A 27,774-nucleotide genomic window follows, 5' to 3' on the forward strand; every position below is an offset into this window, starting at 1 on the left:
AAATATTTAGCTTAAGAACATTTTGCCTTGGAAATGCAAAATATTCAATTCAATAAATGTGAGTTATGGCATAATTTCACCCCAAAGAAATACACTTTTGAATTTCCAACTGTAACTGACAACGACTGCGTGCTTACTAGAAAAGGAATGTATCACCATATAAACAAACAACAACAACTTTGCAAAGGCCCTGAAACAAAGGATGTTTGTATTACAACGTTAAGGAAAAATACTGAGCAATATTTAACAGCAATCATGCATATCTTTCCTACAATATAATTATAATGTAACACATGTAATCTAAGTGTTTGGTTAAACTTAATTACATAATTATAAGAAAGCTCACATAAATTCCCCCCTTTAAAAGATTTTGTTTCTTTGTACTGCTATTTAGAGCCATTTTAAATAGTAAAATAAAGTATGTATATCACAACTGGGCTCAATGAGGTGCAGTTCAAGCACATTCTTGTCACAGGTGTTATTCGCATTTCCCACCAGTCCGGTGGGCCGTGAACGCAGCGTGGCGCTGCCATGTTGTTGTTTTATCCTCAGCGCAGAGTTTCCAGCTGCTGTCGGTGTCTGCGGACACGGTGGGCACTTTTTCAGGGAGACGCGCTCCTCTACGGATATTGCCTGGAGAACAGCTAAACATCGAGTCACCGCAAAAGTTACCGCACCCAGGAGCTACCGTCGGGTATGTACTTATTTTTGGCGTAAAAGTTGTCTCTGTTGACACTTTACTGATTGGCCGAAGCTCGTTCTGTGGGTTTTGGGGTCCTCTCCCCCCACCTTTCATGTCTCTAAAAATCCGCTTCGTGGTTTCAAAGAAATGTTCAAGGGGTTATGAAAACTGCTTCTTTTTTGTGGTCGAACCACACGAAAAGAAAAAGTTAGCCTCGGCTAAAAAGCGAAATATCCGAGGCGTTCGGAAGCTAACATCTGAGCTAGCCTGCTAATGCTGACAACTGACACCACTTTGCTCAACTTTGAGGCTTGGAAAGTGACTTAAACTGAGGATTGTGTCGTGATAACTTCTTGTGGCGAGCTGGTGGGTTTAGAGATTACTATTACTCGCTCATTCAAGGGCAGAGCTGAATAGAAACTGACCTCAGGTCAAAGATCTTTTCGAATGTGATGAAATATATCTTGAGATTTTATTGATGAAAGCTTTCCATAGCAGGGAAATCTTTGGAAATGTCTCAGGCCTACTTCAGTAAACTGCAAGGTCAACCGGTAAATCAGTCAGAAATCCAGAATCATTATTACAAAGTTTTAGAGAGTGTGTGAAACTTTTTCTACCACAAAAAAGGGAACTTTGTCATGTCTTCACTTCTTCTGAGTCAGTTTGGGAGTGGAGAAGGATTGCATTGCTCTTCATGCTCCATTACTATTAGCCGTTCTACAAAGTGCTGGAATTAGTGCAGGGAGAGTCAAAGTTCATTCATATGTAATCAGTTGTAATGAGATCATTATCTATTTACAGCAATGTGGCCTTTAGTTCAAGCCAAGATTTTCTTTTGGATTACAGTTTTGTACATTTCCAAACAAGGTGCTCTTGTTTTTTCTTGTGTTACAATATTGATATATTTAAAAAGCAGTTTATAAATGGAGCATTTCACCTCCCACGCTTTGAAAGGTGTGAGTTTTACACTCAAAGTAGTCTTGCATGGTTAAAGGAAACTAATGCTGTTTATAGTTTATGATTAAAACATGTTTACTGAATTGCTCTTTCATCATAACACTGTCCTACTTAGCAACTTTGTAGAAAGCATTCAAACCTCTCTAGCTGTTCCAGCTGTTGGTATAAGTCTTTACAAGTTAAGGTTTTTGTAGACTCTGATTTTAAAGCATGTATCATCTCACTCATATCTTACTTATCATATTGTTTAATGTAAAAATTGTTTTATTTTTTTTTTCACAAATTTTGATATATTGTTTAGTTTAAATTCCAATTAATGATGTTTAAAGAAAATCCATATTGTTGTGATTCTTGTCTTACTATTTACTCCACTGTTTGTTCAATGAGAATATGAATGAATGTCAATACATTTCATAAATGCTTTTAAATGCAGTGACTGTGTGCAGTTTAAAACATAATCACACTAGTTTATGAGACTGGTGTCATAAAGAAGGGTATTACTGCAATATTGGACAAATTTATTTTAAGACGGCAATGGTGATTTGATTTGTTATTCATCACTTTCCAAACTAATGAAAATAAATTTCACCTCCTGTTTAATCTCTGCTGACTCACAAATTAAACTTGGAGACATTGCAAAAGCAGCTTGTGGTTAATTTAAATTAGTGGTTTATTGTTCTGCTGGTTTCAGGAAATCAAAATGTTATCTTTTTTCTTTCGAATTGCTATCACCTCGGTTTTTGAATGTCAAACTGTGGAATACGCATTAGCAGAAAATCAGAAATACCCCCTTTAACTTATTCTTACAGTTATTAGAGTATTAGTACTATATATACTTCAACTAATAAAAACTCCTGGCTTTAGTTGAAGCTGAAGTTGATACTTGAAAGAAAATGCTGTGTCTGGGTTGAAGTTTTATTTCTGTTGTCTGTATAAGGAGTGAAGAAAGGGCAAAGATCAGGGGGGAGATTAATCAAGTGATCTTCGAACTTTGTCTCATATAATGGAGACTTTCTGTATTTCAGGCTGTTTGGTGGCAGCTTGGTCAGAGTTGAAGTGGATCTGGGAAGAAAGTTGAGCTTCAAGTATCAGATTTGGTAATCTTGTTACTTGAGCTGTAAACCGCAGGTGGGGGAAATCTTCTCAGGAAATGGTTTGTGAGATAATATCTTGTACTTAAAATCTGACATGTCTGTATCTAATGTTCTACAGGTATTAGAAATCTGTGGGGGTTTGGCATGTCTCTCCAACCTCAACATTATAATCATGCAATGTGTTTTATTTGTGCAGGGGATTTCTGTTAGGCTGAGCGTGTCGAAGCCGTTATGCTGTGGTCACAAACGCTGACAAAAAGGCTCATAGCTGGTATTTGATGTTTTTGTATATCCTACAAAGTTTAGCTAAGTTGTTGATGCTCTGCATCAGCGAGGCACAATATATCAGGACTAACATCCGTCACCGCCGATATCAGTCTTTTTTTTTTTTCTTAAATTGTATTGTCCGATAAAGAAAACTGGGCAGACTATTAACAACCGGTATTTATTTCCATGCTGTTAATGTATATCTGGAGGGAAAGTCAGATTTGTTTGGTCATGTGACAGTGTGGGTGATGTAGCGCGGGATTGTGGGGAGTTTAGCTAATGCAAGGCAGGACTGGCGAAATCAGCGATGTGTGTTTTTGTTTTTTTTTCTTCAAGGTGTCGAATAATAAAATATATATAATGTACCAAATGTCTTTCATAACAGCAACATTACGATCAGCCTAAATTTTAAGACTGGTGCATCCCTACTCAGCAGCCCCTTTGCTTTCAAAGCTCAAATTGGTACTTCATTCTTTTTGTATTTCTGACCTTAAAAATCTGGTTTCTGAATGTTTATAAGACACCATGAATTCAGCTCCACTTAAAGTAGAAACTAATTAAAAATGCAACTAGGGATGCACTGATAAATCCTTAATTTTGGGAGTTCGGCGATAAGGAAGACTGAATGATAGCTCCTGTGTTTAGATGTTTTCACTGTACGTATTAATGCACAATGAAGAATATGTAGTGTTTGAACTATCAAAATATATAGTTAAGCTTTGTATCAGATGGTTGTGGTCTTAACCCTGGGATAAGACTCTATTAATATTTGTTTATTTGTTGTTTGTAGCTATTTGATTACAGTGACAGAGCTAAGCAAGCCAGTGGCATTGAATGTGTTTATATATCTTACATATATAAGTAAACTTTTGTGTTGTTTCCATTTAGAATTAAGACAAAATGTGTTCCGTGATTTCAGTTCTTATGTTAGCTTTGGTTGATGATTTCATAATTATAGCTATTTTTTCTACTGTGGTACTAGGGGAAGACTCAAAAACTGCATCGTTTTGCATAAAGCCTCAGCTGCATTACTGTGGATATCTTTAAAACAGATAATCCCCTCCCCCATGCTGTTTAAAATGGGTCTGAGTCGATTACAGATCCCAGAAATCTTGACAGATGTTAAAACAACCATGCCGGCCGGGTCAAACGAGGACTGAGCATTCTGAAGATGTTGGGGATTTGCTTAAAGTTTTTACATAATTGATCTGTTTCTTTTAGTGATGAGAACAATTTGGACGCACAGTAAATATTGGCTGGCATAAAGAAAATTTAAAAATAGTGGTTTGCTACACATGTTCTCTACATGAAGTGTGCAGAAACGAGGCAGCATTTTAGAGAAGCACTTTTAAAAGTCTCAGTTTCTGTCACCCAAAAAGCATTTCACACTCAGATATGTAATACAGAAGTTATCTGTGGTTGTTTGGACTGGGCCTAACTCAACTAAGAAACTGTATTTTTAGAAATGTAAAATTTACATTTATCAAGTGATGTACAGGAAAAACTCTGACCTGCTCTAGTGTAAGCTGGTCCTCTGAGTTGGAGAAGTTCTGTGTTTATTAACGAGTTCAGGGACTCCAGATTTTTGTAAAACAAACTACTTTTATTTGAACGCAAGGATCTTGGGCTGAGTCATTTATATAACTGAAATGTTCTTAGTAATCATGACAATTTTACATCTCATAAGTATATTTTTCTAAAGCTAAAGTGATGCATTGAACATGAGCTGAAAACAACTTTTAATCTTAAGGTAAAGAATGAAAATGTCATCCTCTGCTTGGTGACCACTTTTGCTTTTACACATGCCTAGAAAATGGCAAGTTTCTGAAAAGTCATGTGTCCTTGGGCATTGTCACTATGTACTTCCTTAATCTACTGAAAGCAAACCCCTCGGCGGGAAATTACTCTCAGACTGATTACTGAGACATTTTCTCTCTAGGGCTAACTCAGTCACTTACAAGTTACTAACTTATTAAAAATCCACTTCATAAGTTGAATAGACATTTCTTTCCTATAAAAACACTATGAATAGACATTGAGTTTACTGCTGACAAGGCAGCCAGACCTTTACATCTTTTGCTGGTAAAACTAGTTCTGCCAGATCTGACAGGGTGAAGCAAACTAAACTGTTGGACAAGTCAACATTCCCTTCTGCCATGTTTTTTTATTTGTACTTTTTTCTGTTCACGTTACCAGAACAGAAAGTCTTCTGCTTTCCTGGGTAATCCAACCCCATGGAAGATAATCCAACATGTCTTGGTTTATAAATAGGTGCAGATTATGTCCATAAAGAGATTGTGTCACTTCCTGCTTGTCACAAGTAAACAAACTGATTACTTGATGGATAGGACGAATATAATTGACACCCATAAACTGTTCTTTGTATACTTTTAATTACAGTAACCATGATTGCCTGTACCTCCCTAAAGCGAAGAAAAGGAAGACTATAGAAACTAGATTTTGTTTTAGCGCTAAGACACTTTACACTATGCTTATTTTGACCTATTATGGTATATTTGGTGTTTAAACTATCAAAATAGGCAGGTGCAACCTTTATTTTTTAGAAGGTCTCAAGTATTTGCAAATTTAAGCTATTAATGGGTGGATGTAGTTCCAAATATCAAGAGTTCAATGTATTTTAAAAATGCACAATAAGCATGCATATTTCCTGAGTTTTACCATAGGAAATACTCTGTCTTCAAGTTTGATCTAAGTTCTGATATATTTAAGTGAACAGCAGCAAGTTATAGGTGCTTTGTAAGCTTTGTACTCAGCTGAGAAACAAATTTCCTGTAATTAAAAGTTTCTACTTCAGGAAATGAGTCTGAAAAAGGTGAAAATGTATTTTATATTGTCACATATCTAATCCATCAGATGCTAACATTTGCATAAGATGAAGCTAATTCTACTTGCAGGTGAACAATGAAAGTTCTCTCTTACTATTTTATCATCTTTGGTTTCATCATGTAGGTTTAATTTTCTTTAATAAGTGTTTGCTGAGGTTAAATATTTAATATGATAAGAAATCAAACTTTCTAAATGTGTAGTACACTGTGATTGAAACATTATTTTTAACAAGTTTATTCTTTGTGCAAGTTCTGAATTTTGTGCATTTGAGTTTAGGGCACAAAACAGTGAACTAATAACCTGTAACTGATAAAACAGATTTATATTTGTCATGATCCAAACAGGCAAAGATCATTTAAAATTTGATTGATTTATTTTCTTTTAAGAAAGTGTGAAGGATAAATGATCTCAAACGTTAATAGATCAGAGTGCAGGAAGTGCTGCTGTCAAAAATAGACCATGAATTTCAGTAAATCATATTTTAAACATATCTGTTGATAATTATTTAACTTTCATTCTGTCCTGGAAGTGGCCGTTCTATATGATCTGTGTAAAAATGGACTACAGATTAAAAATAGCAGAAAGGTACGCTACTTTTGCATAACCATGGCAACAAGGTATTTATTTATTATTTTTCTGACACCCGGAAACTATTGATTAGCATCCCAGAAGCTTACATATCATCTGAACTATGACTCCAAATCCGAGAGGAGTTACAGAGGAGATAGAGTGGAGAGAAAAGAAGGAAGTTAAAAAGGAGTGGCAAAAGCAAATGAGGTGGATTAACAACACATGATGGTTTCAGCCAGGACATGTTTGTAGTGGAATATCGTTTCTGCTCCTCAGATGTTAAGGTGTTAGCATGTCATCCAGCAACAGTGTTCAGTCAGAGGCCTCTTCAGATTCCTTATAACTGACTGTTGCTGGAGGTTCTTCCTGCTCGCAGCTCCCATAACTTTGATACTCAGATGTTATGAGTTATTACATTTAATTGACTATTAGTATGAGTTGAAGCTATACCTGTGATCAGAATTTATAAAATACACTTGAACAATCTATGATGCACTTCATTTGGAAAATGTGTTAAAGTGGACGTAGCAACATCTAGCAGTTTGCTGATATCCACTTACTCATCATGTAAGCGTTATTGACACGTTTACACATGCTCTTTGCTAATTGGTTTCCTAAACAGCTCGCCTTGTTTCAAATCTGCCTCAACCTGCAGGAGTTGTTTTGAAAAAAACCTGATTTTCTGGCAATTATAAAAAGACATCAGATAGATTTTTAAAAGTTTGCCATCAGACTGTAGTTTCCTCAAAGTACCTAATCCGACTGTTGACAACTTAACAGTTAAAGTGTTGTTATAATTTCAACACTTGGTGTTGATCTGAGCTGGCCCCAAAGCTGCAATTTTCAAGTATTAAATAAGAAATAAGTTTCAATTTACCCAGTAATAAAATAAAAGTGAGATGAATAGTTGGGTAGTAATTTTTTCAATAAGGCAGATTCTTAAAAATTTAATGAAGATTAAGTATAAAAGGTAAATCTTAAGCAAGTTATTGTTCATCGGTGAAAAATTGTGCAGATATTTTCTTTCTGTCTTTATTAAATGACAGCTGCAGTGTTTCACAACTTTGACTTTTACCTTGCGTGTTTAATCATGTTATATATTCCAGTGAAAGTCAGATTTTAAAGTGAAAGAGTTAGATTTAGGATGCTGGCTAGAGGAGGATATCCTGAAAATGACTGAAGATGACTGTTTCTTTTTATTTAGAAACCAGTGTTTTTTTTTTTTTTTATCTTTTAATTAATAGGTTTCATTGATTCCTTCTTCGAACTACTAATTATGTGCAGTGTGGTCTTTAAATATGTTTTCCACATGTGTGCTTGAGATTTTGGATTTTTATTCTTTCACTTTGAGCTGTTTGAGGTTACAGTACGTGATCAGACGCAGTGGTGATGACTTGATTTTGACATTTCCCCTCCTGGAAAGAAAAAGAATGGTAATGGTTCTTAGGTTTGTATTAATACAAGGGGAAAATCTGACATTTTCCTGTTCCTGTGTGTGTAAGATTTAGTTTGCTCTTCAATTTGAAGTTTTCCTGCTACAGTTTCCAAATAGCTTTTCAGCACTAATTTAAACTTTGTCCTGGTATGAGATGAAATGCTGAAAATCTCTCCTTTCAAGCCTACTAGATAAAACCATCATGCTACTGGAAAGGCTTAATTCTTGTCAATGTATGTTTGTTTCAACAATGGCCCAATTTTAAGAAATAGAAATCAATTTGCAGACCACTCTGCTTATAGAAAATATATTAATGAATATTTTGAGATGAAGAGCTAATATTGCTAGATACATAAATCTGCTGCAGAATTCATTATAGCTGGCACAATATAATTTATTGTGTTAAATATTGACTAGAATCTATAAATGCTTAGTTTGTTTGATCAAAATTAAATGAATTGATTAAATGAATAAAAACAGAAACTTGCACAAAAATGTGCTGTAGATGCACCATAGGCTTACTGCTGCTATGAAGCAGCTTTTAGTTTTTATGCTCCAACACTTTGGAATAAGCTTCCTGCTCATTGGAAGACTGCCCTTGTTTATTTAAAACAAGGCTAAAAACCTTATTTGAAGTTGCCTATTCTTAATTTTTTAATTCTACTCATTCACTATATTTAAAATTTTTACGTTTACTTTGTCTATTTTTAATCTGCTTGATCTTATGTTATTTTTTTTTCTTACTATCTTCTTGTTGTATGTTGTTTTTAACTTTCTTGTCTTTGGCTGAAAGGTGCTATATAAATAAAGTTGCCTTGCCATATAGGCTGTGGTGGATAAATGATAACATTGCCATTTTGAGACTTTATGCAAGTAGTATGATTACATAATATTACAAGTTAGAATGTGATTATCAAGCTCATGTTAATTTATTCTGTGATTAATTGTTTTATTGCTTATTGCAACAGGCTTGTCAGACATATTTTCTATAGTAGTTTCCTGGCAGCTACAGCGACTCTTGTTTTCACAGTATCATCTCTTGCAGTAGATTAGCTTTAAATCCTTTTATCCTGGGTTCATTCCCACTCTGCCCTGCAGTTGTGTAATCCTTTTTATAGACGTTGTTGACATGTAGCAGGAGGACTCCATGTTCAGGTCAGACTGGCTAATAATACTGTCCTGAAGGAGACAATCCTCTACTAACACTATGTATCCTCGTCTGAATAGTCAGAATAGCTACAGGTATGGGAATTCCATCTTGAAGAATAAAATGGTTCGAATTCTCCAATGTTTTGTTTATCTTTATTAGGAGTTTGGAGTTTAATACCAAAGTAGTTAACAGCTCATTTAAAAACTAGATGACAATAGCTTTATTTCTGCTACAAATTATATTCTGCTAATGTAGAAAACAATTGCGGTGTTTCCATTAAATAAGAAATGCAATTAAAATCACATGTGAATAAACTTGTTCACACAATAAGTCATTTGAAATCATGACGCCGACAGATGTAAACGTAATTTCCTGTGATCTCTCTCTCTCTCTGTGACTCATTGCCTCCCTTTTTCTCCCAGTTGGGTAACACTGTAGGTTTAAGTTCCGGTTATCAAGAAGAGTCCATGTCATGACATTAACGATTTACATTTTCCAAAGATAGATGGTTTAGCTTTACTTTTGCAAACCTCTCAGATGTATTATTTGTCAAACCAAAAGAGCTGCCTGATTGAAGTGCCTCTCTTGACTTTACCAGGTAAAGGTTTTTTCCTGTTAAAATAGACTTGTGGTATTCCCCCTGTGGTATGTTTATGAGATTTTATTTCAGACTCATAAAAGTCCACATCAATTCCAGTAGATGAAATTTGAACTGATTTTCTGTCCATGGAGGAGCAATTTTATGAGCATAATATTCCAGCATGTAGTTCAACACCCATTCTGCTCCAGCTGCTGCTGCTGAAACTTGACTTTTATTGAAATCTATAACTCTTGTGACCCAACGCGGAAATATTGCTCTGCAAATGTTGGGTAAATTTTTCTGAAGATTACCTGTCCAACATGACTTTGAACTGACGTACTGCATGGTTATTTATAGCAGGTCATAGGATACTGCGGTCTAACGTATGCCTGACAAAATCTCATGTGGGGCTACATTAAAGGGACTACTTTGGATAATAAGTTAAAATTTACCAGGCACTCAGAGTATCTGCAAAAAAGATTTAAAAATCTTTCCTGGAGGTAGGAAAGATTTTATTTTTATTTTATTTTATTTTATTTTATTTTTCTAAGAAAATGTGTAGTTTCAGGTTAATAAGTCAAAGATTATCTTATTTTATAGATCATAAATTGAATCTGTGCTTACCTTTTCTCTCTGTTGGTTTGGAATTCTTAGTATTGGGTCAAAAATGCACTTAGAAAAATACATATGCTTAATAAGATCTTAAGAGTTGAACAATGAACGCTTACAGAACTTACAGATCATGGCATGCTAGTGCCATTCTTGCTGACAGCTCTGATCCTTTACGCACTGAGTTTCAGTTTCTGCCTTCATGCGTTTGGCTCAGACTTCTTTGTATGAGAAGTAACAGGTGCAAGCACTCTTGTTCCTATAGCAGTTTCTCTTTTTAATGCAGGACAAGCCTAGGGGATGCATACCTGAATGTTTGTTGACTTGTGCTGTTATTTGTACCATTTTTCCTCACATACACTGCTGTACTCTTCCTATCATGGATGGATTTATATTTGAAGTCTTTTTGCTAGACTTTCTTGTTTTTATATACTTGCTGTGACATTAATTGCCAATTTGGGACTTAAATAAATCTGAATCTGGAGGAGCTATGTTGCAGTTTTTATTGGGGTAGGACTGCATTTGAATCCCCCTAGTTCAACATCTACAATACTTTGTGTGATCAAACCTGAGTGAATATTTCTGTAGGTTTGTTAAAATTCATTTATATGTAAGAAGGGGTCAAACTGGACTCAACTGCTGTGCAGCAATTACAGATTCTTCAAGGCAAAGTTTGGGGCTTGATAAACCTTAACTATATTTGATGATATTACAAATGGATCCTTTGTTTTCCCAACAAACATGTCTAAACTGTTAGGTGCATCTCTTGTTGTTACTATTAGTCCACATAATTACCACTTCTCTAAATGTTTGTGCAAACAAAGTTGTGTTTTCTCCCTCTTAACCTTAAACTAAGTCAGACCAAACTGGCTAATGACCCCTGCAACAAGCTCTGTCTGTGTTTAAATCAGGAATATACATGAAAAGATCATTGATGTGTTCAGATTTTTGGTGGGTTTGGCAAAATTAAATGTGGTGGGGTTTGTCAACATAGCACAAAACAGAAAAAAAAAGTTTTAATGTAAAGGCTAAGCTACACATCTGCCCTGTCGTTTTTACAAGCATTCATTGCAATTTTGTTTCACACCATCCATTGTGTAAAACTTAATGATTGTTGCTCTCTCTTTGGGATATTGTGTTCATCTTACTGTGTGAGTTGAACAGACTCCTTGTACAAGCAAATTTGAATCATCAATAAATTCTCAGCAGAGAGAAGTTTTATTGTGTGTTCTCCTCCTCACCATGTTACTGAAACCATTTACACAAAAGTACAATTACTGTGTTTCCTTTGCTACAATGAGTTGTTCTTATAACAAGCTAAAGGTCTGCAGACACTGTAATTATATATGTGTTAAGTCGGAAGAAGAGAGTAACTGAGTCTCCCTTCAACTTTCCTAATGAGAATTCTCAACAGAAGAAGAAACCACGAGCAACGTAGTGATTATGGACAATGATGTTATGGGTTATTAAGTTTTATTTTTTTATTTACATGGTCTGAAAAAATTATAAAGTAGATGCTCTCTTCCTGGTTGTGTTTAGTAATGCCAGCTCCGTTATCAGACCGCATGGAACAAATTTGCTCATTTTAAACTCCTTGCATTATTTAGTTTATTATTTTGGATTCTCTTCCTCCTTCTCTGTGTACCGATTTCCTGTCTGATATGATGCAAATAAAGGACACTACTGTCAGAAAAACCTGTAATTAAAAAATACATTTTGCACCGTTTGTATCACAAACATCCTTACTGTGAAAAGAATGATTTTTTTAATGAAATCAAGAAAATTACAAACAACCTGAACACCCTGTTCAATAGAGACCTCAGTCAGAGGCTTAATTAGAACAACTGTAATACAGGCTGCTACAGCTGACCTGTCATGCATGAGCATCTACAACTCTTTGACAAAAATTGTCTAATAGGAGTTACAACATTAATTTTCCTCTGGGATTGATCCATTATTTTGGAAACTGAGAGAGAGAATCCTCCTGATAAATTAACAACTAAATCTATTCTGCTTTTGTTACCAATTACTACGGAAATAAAAATAGAAATAAATTTGTCCCACAGTTAAACCACTAAAAACCCAGATTAGTAAATCATTGTGCTCTACGTTTGTACTTTTCAAAATCAGTTCCCTGAAAACTGTTGAGGTTCTGTGAAAATATTAGCTGAAATTGATAACAAGACATGTCTAAATCTGAAATATTAAGTTAAATAATGTGCTCCTGCTCAGTAAGCATTTCAGAAATGAAATATAAACGACTATAAAATGAACAGCTTGAATTGCAGCTCTGTTTTGCTCCAGTCTACCAGAGTATGAGCTACATCTATCTGTCCAGTTGTCCACTCATGTGTAATCGATGTATTTATGTTCTCAAATGATGCAGCAGCTGGTAACTTGTAGCTTCCCAGACGGTGGTGCTGGTACATCCATGTGAGCCTGCCTCCTCTCTCCAGCTGGCTCAAAGGCAGGAAATCGACACCAAAACCCAACGTAATGCAAATAAATAATTGCTCGTGGCTGTGAAGGTTGTCTCCTGTTTCCGCCACTTTGACACTCGTTGAGAGAATTCTTATCAGTATAGTGTATTAAATCACCAAAGCTGTTCAAACTTAGTTCAGAGTAGAAACATGATTTTTGAAGATAAATTGAAAACCATATGTTTTTCTGTCACTGTCTTAAATTGTTTTTAATAAGCTAACATCAATTAAGCATTTTTTTACAGGGAAAAATATTTATTTCGTAAAACTGCAAATTGCACATTTACATAAGACTGCCCCATCCAATATTTATCTGTCCTGTTCTTTACATTTCTTTTTTTTTTAACTAATCTTGTGTGTCTTCTCTGTCATCAACACTACTCAGCACAAAAAGCTTTGTTTTTCCTGATGTATCATCTTCTGCCTTTTATTCTCCTGTGCCCTGCTTTGATTACTGCTTTGGGAGACTCCACTCTGTATTTATGGCACTCTTCCTCCCTGGAGGCTCCTGCTCTTTGTGGCCCCCGCTCTCTGCGGATGGGAGCTGGTTGCCCGGCGCTGGGCAGCCAGCCCTTGCTATCAGGCTGGATGTGTCAGCAGCACCACTGTCCTCTCCGAGGCTTTCAAGGCAGTTCACTTGCTCACTTTGGGTTATTAGTGTGCAGATCACTGTGGAGTCGGCCCAAGCTGTTCTGGCATTTGCTGGCTAATTAGCATAGTTTCTACTTCTGGAGGTTTTTAAAGGGTAAGGAAGGAATACGTTTACACCAGCGCATTACAGTTTTGTTGTTTGTTCAGCCGACCCAGCTTTTAACAATTAAGTGGAAATCAAAAGTCAGTGCATGCGTCAGGGCGACTAATCTCTGGCAGTCATTCACTCTACCCCCGTTTAGTCGGCTTTAATCAAACTTAGTTTGTAGTACTGTACAAACTAATTACTACTGTGAAAACATTTCCAATAATGCAAACTCTAGTCTGGCAAAAAACGTATGTCTTATTTTATTTGAAGTGAACTCCAGTGTTGTGTGAATGCGTAGTGAACACCAAGTGGAGACTGCTTCAAAAGCAGATTATAGCCCAAGGCATTCTGGTTAAATGCAACCAAAACAAAAATGTGCGTCTTGCTCTAGTGGTGGAAATGGTCTTTTGACCAATTATTAAAATCTGATGCAACTCTTATTTTGTTTACATTTTGTGAAGAAGGAATCATGTGAAGGAGGAATCATTATCTTCTTCAGAGGTTTTCATGATGTTTCTTTCAGTGGTTCTTGGTGCAGTGCCACCACAGGTCTGGAGGGGAACAGGTTTTTCAAAGGGTTTAGTACATTTGACATAGTGCAGCTTTGAAAGAAAACCATGCTGGTTGAAAATTTTACCAATGTTCCAGTTTTGGTCCCCAATCAAAGAAAAATCTGCTGCATTATTAGGCCTGTCACAATAACAGATTTTGCTGGGCGATAAATTGTCTCAAAAATTATTGCAATCAACGATAATATTGTTTGAAGACCTTTTTACATTGATTTAATGGAAATTACGTTATAATACATGCGATTTCCTGCCAAAGATAGATACACTTTACTTTCAAAAGACACTTAACACTGGAACTGATACACAAAATAAATAAAACAACCAAAACAAAACTAAAATAGATTCTCAGTCTCCATTAACAATAGATGTACTTGAATAAAAACTAAACAACATGAAGCCAAAGGAAATAAATACTGCATTCAACCAAAAGAGTGCAGATTATGACGTTCAGTAATCATTAGATTTAAATAGAGAAGAATCTGACTGCCTGATGCAATAGTTCACACTACAGGATTTTTTTCATACTTGTGTGTTACGATAGATCGTCGTGGCCGCTCCGATCTAAATCAATGATTTGCCCAGACTGGGAGCGTGACGCAACCTGTTGAATGTGACCGGTAGCCAATCGGAAAGCGCGGATTCTCCTCGTGCTTTCTGAGGGGAAACACGGAGAGAATCCCGAACAGCAGACACGGCGCAACCCGAAATCCCGCAGACATCGGAGACAACATGAATGTTTATTCAACATTTCGTGCAAAAAAATATATAAATAACGAGGAGAGGAGTTGGAGCGAAATTTCTACCAGAAAACCCGGTAACTTTTCAGCTGTTCTTCGTTAACGTGACATAAATAGGTTATAATGATTTCCATTCAGTCAGACTGACACTAGCCACATGCATTGCAGGAAGATTGTAGTAAGGAATTGATTAATGCCTGGTTTCAAAGTTAGTGAACTGGACTTATTATTTTGTGTCCATTGTTGGACACAACACGGTTCGATCAAACCGTTATACCGAGGATTTCTGTCGGCTAATGTGACTCTCAGGTATTGATAATAAGTCGACAATCCGCGACATCAGATTGTGCAGCGCGCGCTGGGCATTACACTAAGGAATAAGGAAGAGAGGGTCAGTGGAGAGCACCGGAGTTGAGCCTTTTTTCATTCAGTGTCATCAACAGTAAGAGAAAAAGGCAGGAAGAAACGATATAGACGATAATTGAAATGAGGTCGATAGTTTTAATTTATCGTGCGATTAATTGAGTTATCGTTTATCGCGACAGGTCTATGCACTATCAGGTGTGAAAACTCCCCAAACCAACATTCTTAGGCTGTTGCTGTTTTCATGGAAGTCAAACATACTGTAAGGAGCTCAAGCTCCACAGAAAACCAATGTCAGAGTTCATTTAGTGCTATTAAGATGTTGATAACAGTAGACATTGCTTCAATAAACAGGATAACATAGTGCACATTGCTTTGCAAAAGCTTATCAAGCCCAGTAAACTTGGCCATGTAATTATAAATTGAAAAATGTCATTTTTAAATTTTATTTATTTATTGAAGCAAAATGTATGTATTTTGCTTTTTTTTTTCAAATTAATTAGTCCACCAGTCAACAACTATTTTATTAAATTTTAACATAATAGTGTTATGACAGTGAGGTAATTAAAAAATTAAAGATGTAATTGGTTTTTCAAACCAATTAAGTTAGATATGACCTCATTTAGACCAGTTGATTCAATTTAGCACCATTAATTAAATCCTATTATGTTATAATAACCTTTGAAGTTTCCAGCTCATAGCTGTCTGTAAACATTTGCTTATTTTGAATCCCACTGAGACTTGGGAACTATTTGATCTAATTCAGATTCTTTGTTTTGCGCATGTAAGGTTTCCTTCTTGACCTGCTGAGTACTGTTTGAAGCACTGAGCTCTATTGGACCGAAACCGCTCTCTTTGTCCTCTTGCTGCTCTGAACCGTCTCTATCTGCCGATTGATCCTCGGCTTGCAGTGCAAAGTGCATTTGGAGGCTTCTTCTTTTATCTGTTGCATTTGTTGACTTCTTGGGTACAAATCAGATGCTTTTGTTGTCTTTGATCTTTGTACCCTTTATTTTTATTTTTGGACTCTGATATCTGTTCGTTCTACAGGAGGTTGAACAGACTACGGCTTCTAGTCCTGCTGCTCTTTAATGATAGTTTTACTAAAGCTGAATGCAGAAAGTTGGAAACAAAATGCATGAAAAGAAAAAAAAACTGCAAAGATAAATGAAAACCTTTCAAATTAATCCAGAACTGAATCTTATACTTGTGTTTACTGGCATTATTGGTCTGTACTCAACCCCCCCGACTTGCCGGAGAAAGGGAGAGCAATCACCCTTTCATTACTGTTGCCGCTGACCTTTGACCTTGACAATGCTCTATTGTGCTTTATTGAAGAATCCAGCAGTTGTGCTGAGTTTCCAGTTAGGTCATAGCAGAAAATGAAACCCTTCAGTCTTTTATTCTTATTTTTTCATGGAGTTTTCTCCTAAAAGTTTCAAAAATTGGGCATTTCAGAAGCAACCAGTATAAAATACATAACATTGCTTTTATAAGAAAAGAAAATATGTATTTATGAAATATCTTAGGAGTAACAAGAGATTGAATTAGGTGGTCTGGTTGTTAATTAAATTGAGTTTATTCATGTCTCATATTAAAATAAATGTAGCAAAATACCATAAACAGGTCAAATTTATATGCAGTACTGTCCAAATGGAGTTCAAATTAACTCCATTTAATTTCAATTTATTCTAATCATGTATTCAAATTTAAATCTGATTACATACTGAGCAATTTAATTCTAATCATAATTCATCACAATTAAATCCCGGTTCTTATGAAGGCAAGTGGTAAAAAATTATCTGAGAAAACATTTAAGTGTTATTTTTTTTATTTAATCATGTTTACTTTTTCATCAGTGAGGACAACGTGCATCAGATCCAAAAGTATCTGCAGTTGCTAAATAGTGAGAGAATTGGCACTAATTGACAAACTCGATTCAAAGGCAGATCTGCTTCGAAAGTGAGCAAATAATCTGTTAGCGCTCACACAGCTCGTCAGCATTTACATGCAAGCATTTACAGAAAAATGCTCCCATATGTGCATGTATTTATGTGAATCAGGTGCACGGCAAATGGCATATCTTAAAACGGTCTTAAAGACCAGAGCTGTTTGAGTCAGAGAAAATGACCATCTGCAGAAAGCTTCCGTTAATTTTTCTACAGGGGAAGAAAATGGAGGAGATAAGACCACAACCACCTCTGATTAAAAATTAAAGATGTTTTTAAGTACGTGTAAATAAAAAGAGGTCAACACACAACTGTTTTTTTTCCTCTGACATAATTTTACAGGTTATTACATTCTTTATTAAATAAAGTCATATTTTGTAATTTGACCATTTTGTTTTTCTTCTGTTATTGTTGTTTATTGTCAAAGTCACTTCATCATGATTTGCAAACGTCTTTGTTACATGATTCCTCCACTCTTAGATTCTTAACGTTTTGACAAATGCCCTGTCATGTTGGGATTTTTTTTATCAATTAAGATAAAAAAATCTTAAGTAAAAAATTCTTGCTCTTTTGACTGGAGAGAGGTCAACTTTGACTTGACACACCAATAGGCACAGATTGCGCCCATCTGCTGGACTTTGAGAAAATGTTGTGCAATCTGCATTTGGAATCTGGTGGAGAAATGAGCAAAACATCTGGGATGCTTAGAGTTTCCCCCTGTGTGTTTTATTGAGTTTTTAACAGGCTAAAATAGCAGATTCACCATTGTTTAGAAAATTTAGAATGCAGCTTAGTCTGTTACTGGTACAGAACAAATATGTAAAAAGACTTGGATATAAACAGTATTTCCAAGAATATGTACATGTAAATCATAACATAAATCTGATTTAAATTTCTATAAAACTGATACTGGTAAATTGCTTCGGTATCACAGAATAGTCGAAGATTTTTGAAAATTCAAAACATTTTTAGCACTTTGCAAAACTACTTGGTTTTGTTAAAAAAATGCTATAAAGAAGTTAATTAAATCTTTTTACATGTACATAAAATGTTATTGTGATCTGCATTACTGTGTCACCAGACAGCTGTTATGTTCATCATAAAACGGGTCATCAGCTGGACCTTATTTCCAAATAGCTATAACTACATGTACAAAGTCTCAGTAAATTAGCATATTCCTTCTGCTGATGATCTTTATATATTGACAATATTACTGAAGAGCGGGGCTAGGCTAATGCTACCAAACTTCCTCTCTGTTCTGATACAACTCTTTGATAATTTGGCAAATATTTGGTCAATAACTTAGTCTATATAAAATTTTGATAAATGTGTTTTTCCACAAAATATGGAACATTGTTTTGAACATTGTCCTTTTTAACAGAGCATGAGGGAGACCTGAGTCTCCCTTGTCACAGAGACAAAAAACTACAGAGATCAACATAACTGTTAAGGTTGGAAAATGTAACTTGTTTCTTTGTTTTCTTTCCCCAGCAGGCGAGGTGAAGATGGTAGACCGGCTTGCTAACAGCGAGGCCAACTCTAAGCGGATCGGATTGGTGGAGAGTTGCTTTGGCGCCGCGGGCCAGCCCCTCGCCATTCCCGGTCGCGTGCTAATCGGAGAGGGCGTCCTCACCAAACTCTGCCGCAAGAAGCCCAAAGCCCGCCAGTTCTTCCTCTTCAACGATATCCTGGTCTACGGCAACATTGTTATCCAAAAGAAGAAGTACAACAAGCAGCACATCATCCCTCTAGAGGGCGTCACCATCGACACAGTGCCTGACGAAGGCGAGCTACGGAATGGCTGGCTAATCAAGACCCCCACCAAGTCCTTCGCCGTCTATGCCGCCACCGCCACGGAGAAGTCAGAATGGATGAACCACATCGGGAAATGTGTGAGAGAGCTGCTGCAGAAGAGTGGAAAATCCCCGACGGGCGAGCACGCCGCCGTCTGGGTGCCTGACTCCGAGGCCACCGTGTGCATGCGCTGCAAGAAGATGAAGTTCACGCCCGTCAGCCGGCGCCACCACTGCAGGAAGTGCGGCTATGTGGTTTGTGGGCCTTGCTCAGAGAAGAAGTTCCTGCTGCCCAGCCAGTCGTCCAAGCCGGTGCGTGTGTGCGAGCATTGCTACGGGATGCTGTCGGGAAGTCTCGGGCCCCGCTCGGAGTCTATGAGCCGGCCGGGCGCCAACTTCAACAACAACACCCTATCGGACGATGACGACGATGACGACAGCAGTGACTGAGGAACGGCCAAACCTCCACAGGACTCATCTTGTCTCGTCACTGAGGAGAATATACTCTTCCTCTCAAGATATCAACTAATTATTTTCTTATTTCTCTTGTTTCCATCATTGAATCTTGATCCAAGAAGAGGATTTTTTGTTTTTTGTTTTTCAGGATTCCTTTCTATGAACCTAAATGATGGATTTCATCCAGAAAAAATTACATTTCTGAAACAGTAAATCATCAGGAAAACCTGGAACTAACTGGGTGACCAGCAGAACTCTGGGATTAAGTCAGACTGTGCATCACAGCTTCACCTTGTTCTCAAGCTTCCTAATTCGGCTAATTCACTACAAAACAACGGTGCTAACGAGATATTCCGCCTGCACTGTCCCCTCAACTTAATTTCTCCTGAATAGTTTCTGTTGCACATTTTTATTTCCTTTCTACAACTTAAACTAAGGTGATAATTAGCAGGAAATGGAGCGTCTTACACCCCTAACGCTTCTGTCAGTCTTTCTTCTAACAGATTATGGAGATTTTCAGTTTTTTTAATCTGATAAAATGCAGATGTCACGCTAAATGTAGAGATTTTCTAGTTGAACTAATGCAGTTGCTTCTGACAAATCAGCTGAAGTCCCCAAAACTAACCCTAGCCTCCGCCTGTACGTCACATAGTGCCTTCTAGCAAACTGAGCTTATGCATAAATGAAACAAAGCTGCAAAAAAAAAGTAAAACAGGGATTCCAGGGTGGGTCAACTCCTGAACACCAGACAAATTATCAAAGGAAGTGTGTTGTGATTGGTCAGGATCTGGCACAGTGCCTTGTTAATCAGATAATGGATAGGAGAATTATGCAGACAGTCCTCAGGTTTTCCAGACAGAAAACTCAGTGAAATGTTGCATAAATCAGATTTTGGCCTGAATATTTCCCTGCTTCTTTGCGGTTCTAGTTGGTTCCCGTATCCTCGGTTGTTGGTTGCATGATTTCTGAGTTGCAATCAGCCTCCTGAAACTCACCCGCCTGGGAATTCCTGGAATTTGGACCTAGTGTTACCTCATGGGTGGAGTTCTATGGAAAACAAAAGGAGAACATGGAGATGACTGCAGATTTTACTTAGCTGGCAAATTGCTTTTCGGGAATTAATGTTCAAGTTTCTTTTGCACCTGGATGGATTTTCTTTTTCTTTTTGTGTTTTGATTAGAAAGGCATGGAACAGATTTAGTCTGATTTCTGCTTAGAGTGAGAAAAACCTAATAGTGACCTGAGATGTGTTTAATTTAGTGCTCTAAAGAGAATTAACCCCTTCTGTTTGTGTAGTCTGTTTACTTTAATTAATGAATGGAAACTAGTAGCTTGCAATAATCAGGAAGGGTATTTTTTCCTGCTTACATATGCAATTCCTCTGTGATCTGAGGTGTTCTGGAATGAAAGTCAGGAAATCAGTGCAGCGTCTTCCTGCCTGTCTCTCCTCCCTCTGCTGATCCGAGGTCAGATGAGTCAGAAAACAAACAGCCGTCCTCTGAACTCTGCTTCCTTCCCCTCGGTCGCACCGCTCTGACTTTCCAAGGAGCGGCCAGAGTCACACGGCGCCGTCATGTGATCAGGGACCGAACCTGGAAGTGAAAGCAGGCTGGGTGGAACCAGGACTACCTGTTCCAGCCTGCACAAGCGTTCATGTCGTTAGTTCTCAGAGAGTCTTCTGGAGAGTTTCATTCCTCTTAACAGGGAATTTAAAAAAAAGAAAGTATTTTATAAAAAAAATGGATGCTGAAGCTGAAAAGCAAGCAGGAGACAGAAGATTTCTTGCTGGATTTCTGCAAAAAAAAATGAATAAAAATTAACATTAAAATGCAAGGTTAACAAAAATATCAAAAGCTTCGCTGTTTGCTGCTTCCTAAATAATAGTCTTGAAGATGATGCAGTGCTTATTGCAAACAAATGACATAAACATCTGAGTGTCTGCAGGATATTCGCTCAGAAAGTGTCACAGGTTGAGGAACACTTTACACGTCCTGACTAATAATTATTTCAGCCAGCTGTGAAGTGAAGCTGCATCAGCATCAGCCAACATCTTTATAAATACGTCCTTTCCTATAGAGTTTATAATATTTGAACATTTTTGTTTCCTAACTGAGTCAGGATGAATAATTATACTGTAATTTGTGTCTTCAACGTTTCCATCATTATTTCTTCTGCCTGCTGTTGGAATAACACTCATTTGGGTTATAATTAGAAATGGTTCGGGGGGTATAAAGTTTTATTTGCTTTAAATTCAGATGATTATCTTTTGTTTTAAATTGAGCATTATGTGTTGTTTTTTTTCTTTGTTGTCTATACTGAGTTGGCATGAAACACACCGCTTACGGCAACAGAAGGATAAAAGGGATTTTCATATTTTTGTCTTGTTATAGATGTAATTTTTGTTTTGCTCTGACTAAATGGCCACCTGTGATTGGAGGAATAAGCAGGTGTTGATCACTAACTAGCTGTGCTTTATAGTTGCTGTGGCTGATGTGCTGAATCCAGAAGCACCGAGTCGGGCCTCAGGTTTGCTGTGGATTGCACTTAAATAGCCGACACATGGACTCTGCTCCTGGAACGTCCTGTCATTGAGGTTTTTTTGTTCCTGATGATTTTTGTACATGTGTGCAGATTTGTTTGGGTGTGTTTTAGGTTGTACAGTCCTGATCAGTACTAGAATGTGTCTGCGCTCTGCTGTTTTTCTTTCCTCTTCCTTTGAGCTTTTTCAAAAAAATTTAAAAACACACCAAGTAGGAATCTTTATAATTTAATCCTCAATTTACAGCCAGAATTTGCTAGATTTTACTGGACCATATTCATGACATTCAAAGGTTTAAAGGGTTTTATCCTAACCTGGGCAGTTTGATCATCCAAAGTCCAACAGGTTGATAAAAATGTTAAAGTTTATTTGATGTTGAAGCCTCAGAGTTTAAAAGAAATTCTTCCTAAATGAAACAGCAGAGCAAAAATGCCCAGCAGCATCCAACTATTAACTGAGTAACCAGGTTACCTGAGTGCAAACAAACAGGTTATTTCCCAGTTTACAGTTGAGTGATTATGCAACAGAATAAAAATCCAGCAGGGGATCGTCTAAATGCTTCCTGATGGCGCACATTTACAACGCGGTTAAAATCTCTCCTCTTACTGATTATGTATTAAAGGTTTCTGATTACATTTATGATGCGTTCTCTCCATTTTTTTTGTTTTGTTTTAAACGCTGCAGCTTTGATTATGACGATGACGCATGTACACAAATGATCAAGTAACTTGATTTTCATTGTTTTGTGGAGGGTTTATTTTAAAAAAGCTTGGGATGGGGGCCACCAAGAGGACGGACAAGGTTGTATAAATAAACATTAAACAAGGATTTTCTGATAGTCTATTTGTTTTATTTTTTTCAGTTCTGAAAAATGTCAAAAATCCCAAAGGTTATAAATAAATATCAGGATAATAACCAGGTTTTCTCCCTGTAATATTCTGATTAATGTTGAACTTTTCCCCTGAACCCACATCTGGAAGGTTCTGCATGATCAACGCTCTGCAGCCTGCAGCTCTTTAGACCTTCCTCAGTGGCTCTTTTTAACTCTGGATGAAAAGATAAACACCCAACCCTTTTAAATATTAATATCAGAGCTGAGCAATATGGTCTTGAAATGTACCAACAACATTTTCTGGTATCTATAGTAAAACTGATAGAAGTGAGTGAAAACTATTTGCAACTTTGTGTTTGTATTTTTTTTTAGGGAACTGCATGCCACTACAGTCAAAGCAGCATAAATATTTAATTATATTTTCATATTTATTTATCCTGTAGTGAATCCATGACAGCAGAGAAAATAGCATAAATAATTGCAACAAAACAAGCAGTTTTTATGGTTTTCAATAAAGTGAAAGTCTTAAATTAATGCCTTAAAATATCTTACTCATTTATAAAAATGTTAGTTGGCCTTGAAGACCTGTTATCAGAGCTGTGACTAAATATATCAGTCAAAGGTTTTGAATGTGGCAGGACTTCTTAACGTTTTTCTTTTTTTTTCCGATTGAATTTTTATGTTAGGCAGAAGTTGCGTTGTATGCAGGGATTTTCATTGCCCTGACTCGAGGTGATTGAGGCTATGAGTAACAAACTTGCCAATATGCAAAGGGGTGAACATACCATGTTTTTTAAATTAACACATTTTCCTCATAAGTGAAATAATCTGACAATAGCACTGTATATTTTTTATTAATATTGATGAATTGTTGACTTAAACAGTCTCTTAATTGCCAGTTTTGTCTTCAAGTGTTCTATAATAATTTGCCATAGAAACTAAACCAAGGATACTTGTTAATATTTTGGGTTTTTTGCAGTGTAAAAAATAATAGATCTCTTTCCTTTCACTTCATTTTAACTCTCCTTTGTCTAAGTACTAAAATGACAAATAGTGAAGGGTAAGATACACTTGAATCTATAGATGTGATTCCCTCAAGTATCACACAACCAAACTAAACGCCACCAAAGCCTGGATGGAGCAAGAGAGAAAATGTGAAATCTTTCTTTTGTAAAAGCTGGAAATTGAAAAACTATAATTTATGTCCATCAGTTTATTGAACAGAACATAAATATCCTGTGATGTTTGAAAGGTGCACAGTACATGCAGCTCACAGTGTGATTACATTACAAACCATTCAGTTTTTGCAGTGCTCAGATTTATTAGCAAACACATCTGGAAAAGATGTGGAAAAAGTCCAAAAAATACTCGGCAGTATTGCAGCTGCATAATCTGACAGAAAAATTATTAATCTGAGTGAATCTATTCAGTTGAGGAAAAATCATTCAGTCATCAGTGCACAATTATCTGTAGTTGGAACTGCATTTGAAATGTAGTAATTCTCTGTTTTTTGCTTTATACCACTCTTTTTTAAGTTCTTCAAAACTTCTAGCAGAAAAAGTCGCCTAAGATCATGATGTGTCCACGGCAACCATGAGATACCATTTGTACGGTTATTAGTTGTTGGTGACACATAAAAAAAATAAAAAAAAACTTTAGGGTTTTCTAAAAAAAACATTCTTTATGCCAAATAGTGTTAATCTGTTTTTTTTTTGTAAAAGCTACAAGCTAAAAAATTGACTTTCTGCTCAATAATTCATATCCATCAGTTGATTGAACAAAACAGAAAAGACTTGGAGCATTTGAAAGACTCAGTTTGATGATCCTCTAGAAAAAACCCAAACAAAAGCTGCACAACTGGATAAAAACGACTCAGTTCACCTGAAAGAGACGTGAACCTTTATATGATTCTTTCAAAGACCTTTAAGCTCATAATATTCATGAATAAAATCACACTAATTAAAGTTTCTATTGCCTACTCAGCAGGATAAAGGTATTTTTGAAGTGAATTTTCTTTACTGAAACCATTGGTTTAATTTGTTCCTTCAGAACCAGTCAAGTCTGAAAGGATGAAATTCAAAGTTTCCTGCAGAAGTCAGCCAGCTGCCTCAGACTCCCAGACCTGCTGCTCTGCTGCTCCGCTCCTGAGAATATTAATAAAACTGAATAGTCTTTGTGGCTCACCTGCAGAAACATTATCCCTTCTGATTTATCAAAACAAATCTCAGAGAAATTCAAACACAAAGATCGGATGATGAATATTAATAGTATAATCACACAGAGACTGAGACTTTGATGCTCCCTGGATGATCCTGTCCATGTTGCTGCTAAGTATGGAGAAGCTGAAAAAAATGTTTAAACTGCTGTTACTGACACATATTTCACCTCTTACTCTCAATTTAGATAGTTTATTAAGGAAAACTACGTAAGTTTTTAAAATATTATCATGAAACAGGCGAATGTTCCAATTTGTGTACATTAAGTGGATCCTCAGTCATTTTCATTACATATGAAAAGTAAATTTCAAATGAAACCTGCCTTAAAGTGACAAAATGATGTGATCTGACTTTGAGAGAGAAACTTAATTTAATCCAAAAAATAATCAACAGATCAGATTTACACTGCATTGATGTTGAATCAAGCCGAAAGTTGACCTCTTCACCTGTTAGAAGCATTTTAGCTGGAGATGAACAAAGACACACTAATGCAATGTTATCGCATTCTAAGCAATAAAATGCTTATTTCTTGCTTAAAAAGCAATGAAGTAAACATTTCTATAATGCAGTACAATTTCTAATGTGGTGTAGTATTAGAAAATATTGATTATTATAATAAACATTGTTGCAGCCCTAATTTATTTAGCACCGAATTTCAGCAGAACATAAAGCCGGAGTAAACAACAGAAACATTAGAGAAAACAGTGGAGACATTCCAGATTTCCCCCAACCAAAAACTAGCTGCCTTTCAATTGACCATATCACAGAGAAAATTGGGATTATGAAAACAAATTTGCTTAATCGGAAAAAAAAAAAACAATTTTCTTTGGATGAAGTTGTTTTCTGGCTGTATCAAAATTAGTGTATTTCACCAAACTGGAGTGGAAACACTTTATTAGCATCACACCAGACATGTGATAAACATCCGGATGAAACTACTGGCAGAAAAGATGAAGAAGAAGACAGGAAGTGGCTGGTGGATCACGGCATGATTTGTTTGGTATGATTTTTTTTGTTGTTTTTGCTTTTTGTTCAACATTAGCCGAATATTGACAGAGTTTTGCGGACATTTGTAATGGAACCGCAGCTAATGACATTAAGATCGTCTCTGATCTGGTCGTTTGTTGTCGTAGCCTGAGGTGATCTGGCTTCATTCTGGGATGATGAATAGATAATTACTTTTCTCAGTGGAAGCCCCCAGTGCTGCCTTCAGCTTCAAACTGTCTGCAGCATCACTATGAGTGGCAGGTAGTCGAAGCAAGCAGGCGCCATTAGTGAGCTGATAATGGAGGATAATTGCAGTAATCATGTTGGTTTATGAAAGGGGATCCTCATCCTGCATTACACCAGTGCTGGATGCTAAAACTCCAGGTCAGAGAGGAGCCAGATGCTGTAATTATTCAGTGGCTGTGAAACTGTGAATATTTTACATAAATGAAAAGTAAGATTTTCTTTTTCAGCAGAGGTTGAAACCAAAGATGACGTCAATGTTCAGGATCCACTGGGGCTGAGCAGAAGGTTTGGCTTCATGACACAGTTATTTTATTTTATTTTTTTTGTGAAAGATTTAATGTTCAGTTCAGAAATAAAATTATTTATTTATCAATTTGAGGAGACAGGTATTTGATTTAAGTACTCTTTAATTAGTAGTAACTCGCCTGCTTTAATTTAATTAGTAGTAACTGAAACAGCATAAACTGTCACCAGCTTTCCACCCTGCCATTGTTTTTTGACCCAACATACTTCTTCATTTTTAGTGAAATGCTGCAGAATATGCTGTCATGGTCGGGAGCAAGTACCTGAATAAACTGTGAGTGGAAAAAAAACTTAAGCTTTTGTAAAATCTTCAGAAATATTTATCCAGAAAAGCTTCAAAAGTCTGACTGGCTGATTTTATTCACCAGAAAGTAATTTAAAAGCAAAATTGCTGCAGGCTTTTTAACATTCTTTCTTTTGTTGTAAAAATTGTGTTTTTTTGTTTGTTTTTTGTTTGGCCAAGTAAGACTTTCTATATTAATAAGAAACTGAAATGTAAAAGTAATTACTGAGGCCCTGCAGTGACCAGTGACTAAATGCTTCTTTGTCCCTGCTGTCACAGAATAAAAGTAATTATTTTCTGTTCTTCTTTAATATTACTTTATATATTTGTTTGAATAGTTTAGATTTTTATTTTTAAATTTGTCTTCATTAATTTGACCAATGTAGTTAACTATGTGTAGTGCACCCATTTAGTTAACTTTATTTGTCAGTTCTTTATAATTTTTGTTAAATGCACTAAATTTCTTTGTTTGAGTTTACCAGTTTCCCCTGGAGCTACAGATGATTTCCAGCTGATGCCCACTGGTGGTCAACTTCCCAGTGGGCCATTCCATCTGCTCACCAGGGGAGGGGGAAATTTAATTTTTTAGTTTAGTTTCATTATTTCTTAATGTTTTTTCTTTTGAAAGTTAGTTCAGTTCTAATATTTATTTAATTTAAAGATTTAGTAATGTTTCTTTGTATTTGATTGTGTTTTGTGTGTGTTTAATTATCCCTTTTGTGTTTAGTAGTGGTTTGATCACCCACTATTTAAGTTCTCTTCATGTCTTGTTAGTTAGGTCAGTTTTTTGTTTGAGTTCTTTGTGTTGCTACCTGAGTTGTAGTTTGTTATGTTGACCTCAGTTTTGGGCCCGATTTATCATTTTGAAATTATTTGTGGATTTTTTGTAATAAATTAAAATTTATTTTGAACTTTACTCAATACTCTCTGGCTGGTTTGTGGGAAAACCTCACAGATGGTTTCTTCGTTCTCAACTCTTTAAATGCTTTACTGTTGGGGTTATTATTAAACAGGATAAACAACCATGAAGAAAGAATATTTGTGGTGCCTGGAACAGATTAACGGTGAAAGTCAATGAGCTGGGCATCAAT

At 36.2% G+C, this 27,774-nt stretch overlaps 1 protein-coding gene across 2 annotated transcripts; it reads left to right on the forward strand.

Annotated features, from left to right (window-relative positions):
* The first annotated feature begins 515 nt into the window (after positions 1-515).
* On the forward strand, positions 516-22,654 carry plekhf2 (pleckstrin homology domain containing, family F (with FYVE domain) member 2). 2 transcript variants are annotated; one of them, XM_055047251.1, is made up of 2 exons: positions 516-694; positions 18,520-22,654. In XM_055047251.1, exon 2 carries the CDS (start codon positions 18,534-18,536, stop codon positions 19,269-19,271), a length of 738 nt encoding a protein of 245 aa, XP_054903226.1. In that variant the 5' UTR covers positions 516-694; positions 18,520-18,533; the 3' UTR covers positions 19,272-22,654. The 2 variants fall into 2 exon arrangements, with proteins under 2 accessions (XP_054903226.1, XP_054903227.1); XM_055047252.1 differs by having other exon boundaries at positions 18,523-22,654.
* Positions 22,655-27,774: the final 5,120 nt, after the last annotated feature.

Source organism: Poeciliopsis prolifica, unplaced genomic scaffold (genome assembly GCF_027474105.1).
Source record: "Poeciliopsis prolifica strain line A6 unplaced genomic scaffold, Auburn_PproV2 SCAFFOLD025, whole genome shotgun sequence".
Taxonomy (NCBI): Eukaryota; Metazoa; Chordata; class Actinopteri; order Cyprinodontiformes; family Poeciliidae; genus Poeciliopsis; species Poeciliopsis prolifica.

Excerpts from the sequence above, each read along its gene's own strand:
- plekhf2 (XM_055047251.1), top strand. The coding sequence starts at position 18,534 with ATGGTAGACCGGCTTGCTAACAGCGAGGCCAACTCTAAGCGGATCGGA.